This window comes from Choloepus didactylus, chromosome 4 (assembly GCF_015220235.1).
Source record: "Choloepus didactylus isolate mChoDid1 chromosome 4, mChoDid1.pri, whole genome shotgun sequence".
Lineage (NCBI taxonomy): Eukaryota > Metazoa > Chordata > Mammalia > Pilosa > Megalonychidae > Choloepus > Choloepus didactylus.
In genome coordinates this window covers 44,349,573-44,365,989 of record NC_051310.1, presented here as the reverse complement: position 1 = coordinate 44,365,989, position 16,417 = coordinate 44,349,573, and the positions used below count along the sequence as shown (strand labels likewise).

The window sequence follows — 16,417 nt, the reverse complement described above, 5'->3', positions numbered from 1 at the left end:
TTCTGTTGTTTCTTTTGGTAGGGCTCCCTTTAGTATCTGAAGTAGGGCAGGACTTTTATTGGCAAACTCTCTCAGCATTTGTTTGTCTGTGAAAAAGTTAAGCTCTCCCTCAAATTTGAAGGAGAGTTTTGCTGGATAAAGTATTCTTGGTTGGAAATTTTGCTCTCTCAGAATTTTAAATATGTCATGCCACTGCCTTCTCACCTCCATGGTGGCCGCTGAGTAGTCACAATTTAGTCTTATGTTGTTTCCTTTGTATATGGTGAATTGCTTTTCTCTTGCTGCTTTCAGAACTTGCTCCTTCTCTTCAGTATTTGCCAGTCTGATCAGAACATGTCTTCAAGTGGGTTTATTTGGATTTGTTCTATTTGGAGTTTGCTGGGCATTTATGCTTTGTGTATTTATATTGTGTAGGTTTGGGAAGTTTTCCCCAACAATTTCTTTGAATACTCTTTCTAGCCCTTTACCCTTCTCTTCCCCTTCTGGGACACCAATGAGTCTTAAGTTTGGACGTTTTATTTTATCTATCGTATCCCTGAGATCCATTTTGATTTTTTTGATTTTTTTCTCCATTCTTTCTTTTGTTCTTTCATTTTCTGTTCTGTGGACTTCTAGGACACTGAGACGTTGTTCAGCTTCCTCTAGTCTTGTATTGTGAATATCCAGAGTCTTTTTAATTTGGCCAACAGTTTCTTTTATTTCCATAAGATCTTCTGTTTTGTTATTAACTCTTGCAATGTCTTCTTTATGATCTTCTAGGGTCTTCTTTGTGTCACTTATATCCTGGGCCATGATCTTCTTGATGTCCTTTAAATCCTTTGCCATGCTTTTGTTCCTCAATTGTAGTTCTTTGATTAATTGTGCCAGGTACTGTGTCTCTTCCGATATCTTGATGTGTGTGTTTGGAGTTGTATTCTCCATATAGTCTGGTTTTATCATATGCATTAAGATTTTCTGTTGTTTTTGGCCTCTTGGCATTTGCTTTGCTTCATAGGGTTCTTTCAATTTGTAAAAAAAAAGATACCAATCTAATTTTTCAGAAACACAGTTTGGTGGCATATACTTTCTCTAACTAACCAGCAGATGGTGTCTATGAGTCACTTATACCCCTCAATTCTGTTCTCCACCTTGTCCCTGCAGTGTGTGGGGAAATGATTCTTGTAGGGTTCAGTTGGAGAACTCAGTTTGGGTGTGTTGCTGGAGCCGTCCACCCTGAATGTGGGGTGTGTATACGGGTGGCCAGGGAGGAACGGCAGCTTTAATATTCAAATCCCCCAGGTTCCCAGAGATTCAAGGCCGCCGCAAGAGTCTAAGCCTTCGTTTCATTTCAGCCCCAGACCCTCTCTCTCACTGTTCCAGAAACCACCGGACTTGGCATAGTGTCCCTGGCTTCTCTGAGCAGGTCCCCCCACCCAGCTGCGATCCTCCAGGACCTCTGCCTAGGGAATGCCATGCTACGTCACCATTTGCGCACCGTCCCTCAAGGGAAGCCCCAGGCCACCGGGCCGTGCAGGGGCACTCCCAGCCTGATGCAAAGATGGCCGAATGAGTCGTCTCAACACCGCCCTCCTCGCACAGTTCCTCCTTCCCAGCTCTGGGACAATTGTCGGGGCTCTGGGCTATGGGCACAGCCCCGGGCAGGAGTTTATCCAGCCCTCCGGGGAGCCAGCTGCTAGCCACGGGGTTTCTTTCTGTTTCCGGCTCTCCCCTCTGTTCCCCCGGCCCCGAGGGTATCTGCAGCGGGCTATCTTCCTGGCCAGACACCGAGAGGCTGGCCCATCCCCCTTTTGTTGTGTTTTACTGCATGGTTCCCATTATCGCAACTGCAGCCGCTCCTGGGTTTCCACCCCTCCTTTTTTTTTAAAGAGCCAATCAGTCTCCAAATGCCAAGCCCTGGCTTCCCCAGACTGCCACATGGCTGCGGGTCTTCCAGCCAGCTTACTCACTCATTTCAGAATGCAGGCTCCCGATTTCACCAAGTATACGGCCCCTGTGGAACTAGCAGACCTCGTCCAGCTGGCACATCACTGTAACCAGTCTTCTGGGTCACTTTCTGGTTTTTGTCTAGTGTTTTTCACGGAGGTGTTTTTTTGCCCTGTCTCACCTAGCCGCCATCTTTGTTTCTCCCTCCTAAAATTTCATTTTAAAAAAGAAGTTATCATGCTGAAAGGAGGGAGAAATGGAGAGTTGTGTCTTGAAGGATAAAGAGTTTCTGTAGTAATGAAAAAGTTCTTGAACTAGATAGTGGTGATGATTATACAACATTGTGAATATTCTTGATGCCAATGAATTATACACCTAAAAATGGTTAAATTGGTGAATGTTATATATATTTTCCACCAAAAAAATTTATTAGGAATGAATTTAACCAGACAGGCAATATTTCTATACTTAAATCTATAAAACATTGCTGGGGAAATTAAAGAAGCCAAAGAAGACTAAATGCATGTAGAAGTATACCACATTCATGGTTTGATGTATCACTGTTGTTAAGGTGTAAGTTAGTGTTCTAGTTTGCTAATGCTGCAGAATGGAAAACACCAGAGGAGGATTGGCTTTTATAAAAAGGGGGTTTATTTGGCTACACAGTTACAGTCTTAAGGCCATAAAGTGTCCAAGGTAACACATCAGTAATCGGGTACCTTCACTGGAGGATGGCCAGTGGCGTCTGGAAAACCTCTGTTAGCTGGGAAGGCACGTGACTGGCATCTGCTCCAAAGTTCTGGTTTCAAAATGGCTTTCTCCCAGGACTTCCTCTCTAGCAAGCTTGCTCCTCTTCAAAATGTCACTCACAGCTGCACTGAGTTCCTTCTCTTTGAGTCAGTTCATTTATATGGCTCCACTGATCAACTTAGACCCACCCTGAGTGGGCAGAGCAACACCTCCATGGAAATTATCCAATCAGAGTCATCACCCGCAGCTGGGTGGGGTGCATTCCAAAGCAGCACTGAAAAGAATTACAATCTGATCAACACTGATAACGTCTTCCCACACAAGATTACATCAAAGATAATGGCGTTTGGGGGACACAATATATTCAAACTAGCACAATTAGCCCCAAGTTGATCTATAGAGTCTATGTAATTCCAATAAAAATGCAAGCAGTTTTTTTTTTATTAACAAGTAGATTCTGCAATTTATAGGAAATACAAAGGATATAGAAGAGCAAAAACAGTTTTTAAAAAGATAAACAAATTTGGAGGACTAACTAATTTAGAGGTTTAATACAAAGCTGTATTAATCAAGACAGTGTGATATTGGTATAAGGATGGACAAACATATCAGTGGAAAAGAATAGAAAGTTTAGCAATAGACCCACACCTATATGGACAATTAATTTTTAACAAAGTTACCAACATAAATGGGTAAAAGACATCTTTCAATAAATGGTGCTGGAACTGGATGTCCATATCATTGAAAAATGAACCTTGGCCCCTACCTCACACCATACACAAAATGTAATTCAAAGTAGATCTTAGTCCTAAATGTAAATGCTAAAACTATAAAACATCTAGGAAAAATATGAGAAAATATGTGTTACTTTGGGGCAGATAATTATTTCCTAGGATATAAAATACACTAACCATAAAAGAAAAAATGTTAAATTGAATTCTATCAGAATTTATAACACTGGTTCTTCAAAAGTATCACTAAGAAAATGAAAAGGCAAGCTACAGACTACAAGAAAATATTCACAATACATGTATTTGACCAAAGTTGTGTATCCAGAATGTATCATGAATTCTTCCAACTTAAAAATGTGAAGCCAACCATCCTGATTTAAAAATGGACTAAAGATTTGAGAAGACACTTCCCCAAAGAAAAGATAAGAATGGCAAATAACCCATGAAAAGATGCTCAACATTAGGAAAATGAAATTTAAACCATAATGTGATACCACTTCACACACACTAAAATAGTAAAGACTGTTGATATCAAGTGCTGGTGAGGAATGTGGAACAACTAGAACTTCCACACGTTGCTGGTGGAAATGTAGTGGTAGAACCACTTTGGAAAACAGATTTCAGTTTCTTATAAAATTAAATATACAAATGCTGTATACAACGTTCCCATCCCTAGGCATTTATCCGAGACAACTAAATACGGATGCCCAACCGAAAGATTTCTACATGAATGTTCATAGCAGTTTGATTCATAGTAGCCCAAAACTGGAAACAACCCAGCTGTCCGTCAAGCAAAGAATGGATAAATACATTTTAGTATCTTTTCACAGTAGAGTGTTACTCAGCAGCAAAAAAATGAATGAGCTGCTGATGCATATAACCAAATGGATGCATCTCATAGACATTATTTTGAGTAAAAGAAGCCACGCAACTGTGGTCACATTTATATGAAGTCCTAGAACGACAAAACAAATCTATGATTAGAGAAATCAGATCAGATTGCCTAGGACAGAGGTGGGGGGTGGGTGCTGAGTAGAGTGTGGGAATGTTCCGGGCTGATGGCAGTGTCCCCATCTTCAGTTCTAATAGTCTCCTGAATAATGACCAGACTCATACTAACCACTAGATCAGTCTGGGTGCCCTGGGTGCAGGTATGCCTGGTTCTAGAATGAGAACACATATAAGAAGCCATGAGCCAGGGGAATATTAATGTTGGGTGGTGGAAGCCCCAACCTCATTGATCTCAGCATGGAACCAACTAGCCAACTCCCTGGCATTCATGAGGGGATTCCCAAAGTCCCATTTATCACTGCCCTTCCCCCAGAGGATGGAGACATTATGCTCTAGGTTCCCCAGCTATGGGTCAGTACTTCTATCCAGGATGGAAGGGTCGAGCTTCCCTCAGTTTAGCCCACAAAGCCATGAGTCCTGTGTTGTCCAATATACTCCTCTTTTTTTCCTTTTTTTTTAATTCAATTTTATTGAGCTATATTCACATAACATACAATCATCCCATGTGTACAAGCAGTTGTTCTCAGTGTCATCATATAGTTGCGCAGTTGTATGCCTTGGTCAGTGTGTATTTGTCTGTGACCAATATATTCTTTTTTTTACATTTTTTATTGTGACATATAACATATATAAAGAAAACTGGTAATTTTCAGAATATGATTTAACAAATAGCAAATTTCAGGGTTACAGTTCCACAATTTCAGTTATTTCATTATTGTGAAGCCTTTCCAAGAACATCAACCAGATGATCTCCCTTCCCCATAATGTAGACACCCCTTTTCAGTATGAACAAGTTAGGGTAGTCACTGCCCAGATATCCCTGAAGATTGAGAAAGTGATCATACAACAAGGGGGTAACAACTGACAAGATAGGATTTAACAAAGGGTTAAGAATGCTGAATCTTTAAACATGGTGGAACTGTAACATATAATATGCTTCAAAATTTGCTCTATAGCTAATTGTTAAATCGTATTTTGAAAGTTATCACATTTCTGTATATATGGTATACTTCTCAGTATACTCTTATACAAAGGGAATGCAAGAGCAACGAAAAGAACAGCCAAAAACTCAACCAACTCCATACTTCCTGTGCACTCAGCTCACTGTGCCAAAATATGTGGAGCAAGTTTCTTTATGATGCATCATGGGAACACAGCATCAGGCACAACAGAAACTTTCAACAAATGGCCACTTTATTACTTACACTGGAGAAAGGGTCTGAAGAGCAGGGGAAGGGATGCCATAGTGGCCGATCTCCTGGAGAGGCCAACTGCTTGGGTCAGGATCAGTGGATAGCAGCTCCACATGCCCTACTTCATTCTGGAGACAAAAGAAAAATCTGTGCTGTCTGAGGGTTGAGTGTTTATCCATCTTATGGGGAAGAAGCCCTACCACTGAGAGTTCCTGCCCTAATAAGCAACTGGGGCTCCCTGTTTCTAGTTTCCAAGGATTAAGGTATGATTGGCCCTCTTCATTAGGCCTAACATCTCCCTTGGGCTGCAGAATGGAAACAGACTTAAACATCCACACACAAAGAAAAGAAGGCAGGTAGGTAGGCATGGGATGGGAGATGGCCACTAAGTGTGTATCTGTGACTTCCCCAGCATATGTCTATTCCAATTACTCATTCTGGAAATGGGAATAACTACAGAATGGGTTCAGGGACCCACCGTGAAATGAACCTGAGCTAGAACTCCATTATTTACCTGCCCCCTAAGCCCCTATTCTGACTGGATGAACCACAGTGGCTTTTAGTTAATGTCATTTCAGAGCCAGTGTCTAATAATCTCCAGAATGTTGGTCATTTCCTTTTACCCAAATGTACAGTTGCCCTGGTAAAAGGTCATAGGTCCATTTGGGGAAGGCTGCGAGGAAGACTAAAATTCTAAAATTTTGGCAGTGTAGTACAGTCCTTCCCCAAGAAGACCAGGCCTTCCTCTCATTCAAGGGGTTCTGGGTATGTAAACTATTTCAAGTCTGGGCATTGACTAAGGGGCCATGATGCTCTCTTTTTGTGATTCAAGTTAGATTTTTCTTCACTTGACCTAGAACTCTTCTGCAAATACAGATGATACAAGAATTAAGTTGACTGCCTATCTATTTCACTTCTAGGTGTCCCATGATCAACTAGCCAATGTCATAGGTCTCTGAAAGTTAAACTATTCTGATTATTGCTTTGACTCTGCTGTCCATTATGGTGGCCACACCCATCTTGTCTATGGGGATTAAGTGCCACCACTTGGCTCCTGCCAACCTGGAATCTGATCATTCCCATTGCATTTCAGGATCCAAGTTCATTGGCAGCAGTTCTCACAGTAATATCTGACCTACAGAGAAGAGTGACTACAGTGCTCTTCAGGGATGACAGAGCTGCTCTCACAAATTTATTCCTTACAGTTGTGGTAAAAGTGTGTCCCCCAGACATTTCTGGATGGTTGAACAGGTCTTACATGATAAATTCTCTCTAATCTTCCAATCTCTCTAAGTTTTTGATCCCCTTATCTACATTTAATCGGGCAGTTCTGGCATTTCTACTTCATTTAATGTAGGCCATGCTTCAGCCAACCAACTGAGTAAACTGTTAGAACCCTTTCTAACCCCTCAATTTATAATATCGTATCCAGAATCTTAGCTCGGTAGGCACCCATCAATAAATTCAGCTTGACCCAGCTTTATGTTCTACTATTATCCCACACCCTTAATGTCCATTCCCACACATATTTCCCTCATTTCTTTCTGTGTAAATTAGAAAATCATGCTTTTTTGGAGTGTAGCATACTTCCTCATGGGTCACGCTTTGTACCTCACCTTTTGGGGCCTGTTGAGACTTGAGTCTTGTTATGGATCTTGAAGAAAAGAGGGGCAGTGAGGATGGGTCATGAGAGGAGTTAGCAGTGTCCTGCAAGCTGGCTTCCTCAGGGCTTTCCATTAACAATTTTGTCAGATGGAGGCAGGATAGCTAATTCCTCAGGGCAGAGTAGAAGTGGGGTGGCTGATTTGTCAAGGTAGACCATTGCAGGTTTATCTGGCAAAGAAGACTTGGCAGAATCTAGGGGTTCAATCTCCCCAGTATCAGCAGCAGCAGCCTATATGTCCCCATTCCAATTTTCAGGATCCCATTCCTTCCCAATCAATCCCTTACTTAAAGGTCAGACACCCTGCAAGGTTGGCAATTCAATTTACATTGTGTGCCAGTTTGAATATATTGTGCCTCCCAAATGCCATTATCTTTGATGTAATCTTCTGTGGGCAGACATTATCAGTGTTGATTAGATTGTAATTCTTTGAGTGTTTCTGTGGAGATGCACCCCACCCAGCTGTGGGTGATGACTCTAATTGGATAATTTCCATGGAGTGTTGGCCCGCCCATTGGGTGGGCCTTGATCAGTGGAGCCATATAAATGAGCTGACGGGCAGAAGGAACTCAGTGCAGCTGTGAGTGACATTTTGAAAAGGAGCTACAACCAAGAGGGACACTTTGAAGAAAGCACAGGAGCCACAGATGAGAGACAGTTTGAAGACTCCCATTGAAAGCAAACTCTTGCTCCGGAGAAGCTGAGAGGACAAATACCCCAAGCGCAACTAAGAGTGACATTTTTGAGGAACTGCAGCCTAGGGAGGAACATCCTGGGAGAAAGCCATTTTGAAACCAGAACTCTGGAGCAGACGCCAGCTGCGTGCCTTCCCAGCTAACAGGTTTTCCGGACACCATTGGCCATCCTCCAGTGAAGGTGCCCGATTGTTGATGCCTTACCTTGGACACTTTATGGCCTTAAGACTGTAACTGTGTAATCATATAAACCCCATTTATAAAAGCCAATCCATTTCTGGTGTTTTGCATTCTGGCAGCATTAGCAAACTAGAACACATTGTAATTCAGCCACTCACACCATAAGACTCTCAGTCTTGTTTTCAGAAATCTCAAATGTGCACATGTGCACGCATAGAAACTTTCTTGTCCTTCATGCAGTGCTTGAGCTTGGAATTCAAAACCCTGAGCTCATCCTTTTCTTTAACAACTTTATCCAGTATATTTTGGAACAACCGGTCAACATCCTACTTTCTAATTCCAAAAACTGCAGTGAAGGTCTCAAGTGCATTGTAACCCAGAGCCTTGCCTCTTATAAGCATTTGAGTACAGTATCTACTGGTGATATTTTGCTTATTCCAATTTATGCCATGGGCTGTCAATGATCAGTGATCCTCTTGATCATTGCAAACAGAGTCAAATTGTGCCCTTTAATCAAATTAGGGAGCCAATTCTTAAAAAATTAGATACAAGTCAGAAATCTCATGCTTAAGAGTCTGTTCTCAAGAACCACTGATGGTTCCAAACTCTGTATTAGTCAGGGTTTTCCAAAAAATGAGCTGAGAGAATATTATATTATATGTAATATATGTAAATATTGAGAGATTTGTTACAGGAATTGCCTTATGCAACCATTAGGATTGTCAAGTCCAAATTGCAAACGACAGGCCAGAAATTGGAAACTTGATGAAGATGACATTTAATTCCCCAGGAGAAGCCGGTGGTATGGTGAAGAGACATAAATTCTTTCTGACTACTCAGATCATCAGTTGTCCCTTTAAGGTCTTCAACTGATTGGATGAGCCCTCTCTCATAATTGAAGGCAATCTCCGTTGCTAATTGTAGATATAACCAGCCATAAATGCAATCAACTGACTAATGATGTAAATCCACAGAATACCCTTACAATAACAATCAGGACAGTGCTTGACTGAACAACTGAACACCATAATCTTACCAAGTAGACACATGAAATTAAACATCACAATACCTTACCTCCCTATACAACTCTTTACCCTCCTGGGTTTGTCTTAACTATTTCCTCTGCATACACTTAGACCCATGTCAGACGGTGTTTAATTTTTGCTACAACCATCAAGTATAATTTAGAAAAATCAAGACAAAGAGGAAAATATGTTGTATTTACCCATATTTTTACTCTTTCCATTATTCTTTCTTCTTCATATTCTATGTTCCTTCTTTTTTTCATTTCCTTTATGTTTATAGAACTTTCTTTAGCCATTCTTTTAGGTTAGGTCTGCTGGCAACAAATTGTCTTAGTTTTTCTTTTATCTAAATATGTCTTGCTTTCCACTTAATTGCTGAAGTATATTTTTACAGGATTTAGAATTATGGGTTGACAGTTTTCTTCTTTTAGCATTTGAAAAATCTTGTGCCACTTCCTCCTCTCTTCAGTGGTTTCTGATAAGAAATCTGCTGTCCTTCTAATTATTCTTATCACATAAGTAAAATGTTTTCTGTTACTGATTTCAAGATTTTTCACTCTTTCATTTTCAAAGGTTTAACTGAACTTAGCTATAGATGGTTAAATATTGAAGTATTTATAAATGCATGTATTCTAAATTAGTATACACACATACATTTCATTTCTTTGCTCTGACAGCACAGATGGACTAAGAGAAATGACACCCTAGTAGCAACAATCACACCTAGTGCCCAGATCTTTGTTTCTAATACCATTTATCAGTAAGTAGAACTAGCACTCCTTGGAGAAATAGCTGATTCTAGGTCTGGGACAGCAAATACACAAGATGAACCTGGGGCATCTCCTGTAGTGGTTGAAAGTAAGGAAGTGCTAAAAAAAAAAAAAAAAAAAGAATCATTGATGGGGGTATGTCAAAGGAACGCAAGAGCCAGCTGATACAACTCCAATGGCGAAAGATGGAACAATTTGAACAACAAAATAAATACAGTTTTATTTGACTGTAATCCAAAATATATAAATATCTCTAAGTCCATACTAATAGAAATAAATGATTGACTAAATTAATAAATGGGGTGGGGAGAGATGACTCTCCCGTGTAGAAGATTTCCAAATAATTTATTATTTGCCTAACTCCCTGCTCCTTAGGTAAGGGCTGCCCATAGAGACTTCCTCCCAAATGGTGCAGTATAGAAAGGGGTAGGCAGAGTAACTTTGTTATGGAGAAACCTGACAAACGCTACCTCAACTAGGTGAACAAGATCAATATCATCTTTTTTATTTGAGAAGAGGTAGGTTTACAGAAAAATCATGCAGAAAATACAGAGTGCCATATAAAACCCTTCCCCTCTATTATTAACAACTTGCATTAGTGTGGTACATTTGTTACAATAGATAAAAGAATATAATTATAATTATTATGATTGTACTGTTAACTTTGGCTCATGGTTTACATTAGGATTCCCTGTTTGTGTTGTCCAGTCCTATGTTTTTAAATTTTTTTTTCTAATAACATATATACAACCTAAAATTTCCCCCTTTAGCCACATTCATATATGTAATTCAGTGTCATTAATTACATTCATAAAAATATCATTTTAATAGTTGTATCTTTAGTATGATGTGATGAAAATGGCACTTCTGTAATGGTATTTTGTATCTATTTGTGTCATCATATACTATCTTGAAGTTATTTGTTTATATGCTTTACTATTCTGTATTGCATTATTAATATCCTTAAGAATTGTGTTGCATCTCTCCCATAATACTTAGTGCAGATCTTTAGTTGTTTAATAAATATTGGAATATGCTAAGACTATGATGCTTGTATATTTTAAATAATTAAATGAAATCATTATTGTGAAAATATTAACCATAAAGGCTTTTAGAAAAGTAAAGTATTTTTTCTTGCAGTGACTATGGATATTTAAAGTTCTGTGGATGAAAAAGTACATCTCAAAATTAATTCATAAATACCTCAGAGACCAGGGATCCTACAAAGAAAAAAAATTTCTGATCCAATTTTTTGGCAAATTAAAAGGCCAAAAAGGCTGAGGGGAAATAACTGATATAATCTCTCCTGGCTATATGGCAAAGCTTTATTTACATCAGTCTCACACACACACACAAATAGTGGTCTAGATAGTATAATTATATGTAAGAACGAAACTGACTGAAGTTTATACCCATAGCCTTATTGGCACTGCTATTAGGGTGTCCACTTAGAGCAGGTAAAATGTTGTTGGAGACATGACTGGGTTTGTTGACCAAAAAGTTGGAATAAAAAGAATTAACTAATTTTTCACCTGACTAAGCTTGTGGTAGAGGCAGTCACAACTTCCCTGGAAAATAGAGTCCAAGTTCCATAATACCTGATAAATTAAAAATATGTATTGAAACACATCATTGGCAGTAAAGATAAACACATGGCCATTATACTTAGAAAATGAAACTACAAAAACACAAATGGGATGAACTTCCTGTGTAACACTGCAAATATCCCAAAGGTACATATCAGTTAAATCTGTGTACCTCAAAGTATTTTCCATATTATGTGTATAATTGTATTCTCCTCATCACAGAAATGTTGAAAGCACAACATGCAATAATTGTTATGTGGATATTTCTAATATGTATGGGGAAAGGTGCTACAAACTTCCTAATATAGTGCACACTATATTCTAAAATAATGTTATGCTCTTAGTTAAAATTCTAGGCTTATCCATTAAATCGCCAGATTTGTCACATGGAGCTAGGATTAAAACTGATGACATTCCAACCATGATGCTGGTGACATTGCAATTAATTATCTATCAGATTGACAAAAAACTACAATGTAGCACTTTAATTGATGAAGAAAGGCAAAATTCCTACATAAATAGGAGCACATTAAGAACTACATAATTACGCAGTACCATTATGACTCTGATTAAAGTACTTTATCCAGTTCTGACTGCCAAAACTAAAGAAGATTTTAAGGAAATTGTTCAAGTTAAAGGTTAGAAAATAGCCCCCAAAATTTTAAATGAAACTATTAACAGTTATTTCAGTAAGAAGGCGGCTAAAGGATGATTTGGTGATAAGAATATGGAAAGTTTTAAATAGGTTGGCTATCAACTCTTCCTTTTCAAATTATAAACAGGACAAGTAGAAAAAATAAAATATAAGACAATTTTAAATTATTTTAGAGAGGCAAGTAGTTAAATAATAAACATGGTCATAGGAAGAGGTTTTGAAAAAAACATTCTTGCATGACTTTAAAAATCTTAGTGGTAAAATTTTAAAAATGGATTAATCTAATCAAACCCCTTGGTTTTTCAAATCATGAAAATGAGATATAGTAACCAGAATAAAGTAACATATCCAGTTAATGACCAAGCATGATTCTACCTCTCATATGAAAATCCAAACCTTTGACACTTGACTTTAGTCTTCCAGTGCTTTTCCACTGTTTTATGCTCTGTAGGCAAGCTTCTTATCTAATATGTTGGTTTAAATGTGGCCTGAAAATTGACAGTGATCTCTGAAAGACCCTAGTAGCTTAAATTGCTTGTGATTATCAATGCATCTGCTGTAATTTAGCTCTCAGCTCTCCCCACTGCCATTCATTTGTGAAAAACTTTGTTTCACTTTTCAAGTTTCTAGACTTCCAGAGAAGCAAGAATTCAATTCCCAATCTCACTCAACTCTTGAATGGCTTATATGTTAGACTTTTGAACACAAACATTAATACTCTTGGCATTTTCTTATGCACTATCTCATTGAAATCTTACAACTCTATGGAAGATTAAAAAGCTGAAGCTAGAGAAAGAAGGTTATTTGTTCATGGTCTAATAGTTTGAAGCTGGCTAATTTATTCTGATTCCATGTTCAGTGCATTTTCCAATATATCACACTAACCATTATTGTAAAAACCTCAACCAGAGTACCCAATTTTTGTATACCAGTTGAACCTCTTATGATAACAATTTTATTCCTTAAACAGTTGTTGACATGTAAAGTATAATGATTGTTCTTTATTATTGAATGTATTTCAACAAAGCATTCCTTGCAATTTAGTATTCATCCAGTTTCTTTTTCCTTTTAGGCCTGTATGTGGAATCAGAGGGAAAACTCTCATAATTAATCTACCAGGTAGCAAGAAAGGATCTCAGGTAAGATTTAGATGTTTACTTTAAAGAGTTTTGGCCAACTGAGAGAATTAGCCAATTCCAGAGTTGGAGCACTCCACAAGACTGCTGTCACTTCTGACTCCAATTGGAGTTGAGGGGTACCCAGAATCACTCTCAGGTTCAGTAACTTGCTAGACGTACTCATAGAAGTCACTGAAAACTGTTATATTAATGGTTATAGTTTATTATGGGGAAAGAATACAGCTTAAAATCAAGCAAGGGAAAAAGTGCATAGGCCAGAGTCCAGGAGAGGTAACAAACACGGAGCTTCCATTGTCCTCTCTCTTTAGAGCTACGGACACATTACTCTCCTGGTATTCATATGTGACAATATGCACAGAGTATTGCCAACTAGGTTAGCTAACCTGAGCTTTTGGTGTCAAAAGAGTTTTTATTAGGAACGAAAGTTTAGTTAGTAATTTAGCTTTCCAAACTCCAGCCCTTCCAGGGGAGAGCTCATACCTTTACTCTCCAGTCACTGTAGAAACAAAATTGATACCTCATGGCCCAAAGCTCCCATAATAAATAGCATTGTTAGACTATCTGGTGGCCAGAGTCCCTAGGCAAACAAAGACCACTCCTATCTAGGCATTCCAAGGGCCTAGAGTCACCTCCCAGTAACCAGGGCAAAGGCCAGACTTCTCTGTGAATAAAGTTAATATATCACTACACATTTAGACTTCCACAGCCTTGTCTTGGACTCCTTCTTTTTAATTCATTGTCTTAGTTTGCCATTCTGCTATGATAAATGCCACACAATGGGTTGGTTTAAAAAACAAGCATTTATTGGCTCAAAGTTTTGAAGGCTAGAAGTCCAACATCAAGGTCTCAGCAGGCCATGCTTTCTTCCCAAAGTGTGTAGCTTTCCTGGTGATGGTAGTCCTCCATCATTGGCAATCTCTTTTTCTTTGTGTCTGCTCCTCTGACTTCTGGCTTCTGGCCCCTCTGGTGGTATTCAAATTTCCTCTCCTTAATAAGGCCTCCAATCATACAGATAAAGGCCTGCCTTCATTCAGTTTGGCCATTCCTAAATAGGATCTTAGAAGATCCTATCCACAAAATGAGTCCACATCTTAACAGATAATACATCTTCAAATGGTCCTATTTACAAATGAGTTCACACCCACTGGAATGAAGGTTAAGAATAAGAAATGTCTTTTTGGGGGGTATATAATTTAATCTACCACATTCATTGTTCTTGTTTTCCTTTCCTAACTCGACTTCTATTAGAAAAGTAATTCAATACAAAGTCTGAAAAGAACGCATAAGATCCTATTTTTAAATCTTTAAACCTGAAGTTAACCAATTATGTAGTAAAACAAAGTAATTTTAAAGGTGAAATTCGGTTTTCAATTTCAGCTTTTGTTTTTTTGAAAAGGTAAATATAGATTACAAAATACAGTTTATTCTTTGGCTAGAATATTTTTAGAAAATTCCAAATGAGAGAAAATTACCAAGTAACCTAAAATAAGAACCAACATTTTCAATTTGTTGCATAAAAAAACATGTTAATTAGAATATTCTGAAATATATATCAATTTCAATCACAAAAAATTTTTAAAACTATTTCAAATCATTTCCTTAACATTTTCCAAGGAATGATATTAATAATCTAAAGTCTATGGAGACATGGGCATCAATTTGTGTTTATTTTATTTTAGGTGATTAGAGGGGGGAAATGGTAAGTGAATTATTCTTTTAAGAGACAGAAATCATACCAAAGCTATGATTGCTAGAAATGGTTTTGTCTAGTTCATGCTGTCATGAGTAATCTATGATTATTTCTCTGGACCCCAGAGAATTATAATTGTATGGAAGATATAATGGAAAAAGAAGGTTCAATCAAAGTTATTCAACTTCCTGCTCACTATAATGAAACTGGACTATGATCTCACCTTATTTCATATACAGAACTCACTCAATGAAAATGTAAAGACACTGATCTAATGAATTTAGTTATATAAATATCAGTTTAAATTTTTACATGGAAAAGGCTATGTATGTGTGAGGAAACTGTTTATTTTTAAAAATCATTTAATTTAAGAAATCAAAAATTTTACTTTTGTTTTCACTCCCTATCAAGAAATAGACAACTAAGAATATAATCATAAATGTATAATCAGAGATCCTGATTCTCCCTCTGCGTATTTGATTGTCATTCCCCTTGGAAATCTCTTCTTAATTCAAGGCAAGAGAGCACTGAACAACAGCATCTTTTGGCCTTCGGGACATGACCAGACAGGTCAAGTAGAAGAATGACTACTCCTGTGAAGGAGCTGCTGACCCATATACAAATCTCTGCCTACTGGAATCTCAGTCCTTCCTTCATTATGGGGCTCCATGATCTTCATCAACGTAGGACTACTTTTAAAACATAACCAGAATGCACCAAGATTTCTTAATTATCCTTTGTTCCATCTTCTTTTTTCCTTTATGGTCATATTTAAGGGAGTCTCTAGCTCATTAAAGAAAAAAATGTCAAATAATTGCTAACAGGACTAAGTAAGATAGCAAAATTCTTAGAAGCTAGGAAGACATAACTCTTTAGACAATATGTGATGATATATCTATAGCACCTCAGTAGTTAACGATTCTCTTCCCCCTTTTAAATATACATATATATATATATCCTAAGTAGTTAAAAATAATGGATATCATGTTATAATAGTAACAAAGTAACAGTAAAAATGTTTTAAAATTTTATTTCGGTAATTTTTACATTTGACATTATTTTTTCCATAGAATTGGACATATATTGTTGCTTTAACTTTTTTGAATTTTGATTATGAAGAATTTTATCCATAAAGTGGGCAGATTAATATAATGAAGTCCCATGAATGAAGTCCCATGTTCTCCTTACTCAGGTCTAGTAAACATCAACTGAAGGCCAGTTCTGTTTATCTATACATTTTTGAAGCATGTATCAGAATCATATTATTTCACCCTAAATATTTCCATGAATATTCCTAAAGATAGGTAAAGATAAGGTAAAATAAGGAAAATAAAAATAAGTACTTTTTAACAAAACTGAAATTCCGTTTTCACATATGAAAAATTAAAAATTCCTTAATATCACTA

The 16,417-nt window shown here is 37.7% G+C and overlaps 1 protein-coding gene across 7 annotated transcripts in view; it reads left to right on the top strand.

Annotated features, from left to right (window-relative positions):
* Window positions 1-16,417, top strand: part of GPHN (gephyrin) — a 784,704-nt gene that overhangs the window by 485,128 nt on the left and 283,159 nt on the right. For all 7 annotated transcript variants that reach the window (XM_037832495.1, XM_037832502.1, XM_037832496.1 and 4 more), the window contains exon 6: window positions 13,255-13,321. In XM_037832495.1, coding sequence (XP_037688423.1) covers window positions 13,255-13,321 — 67 coding nt within the window. The remainder of the gene's footprint in view (window positions 1-13,254; window positions 13,322-16,417) is intronic.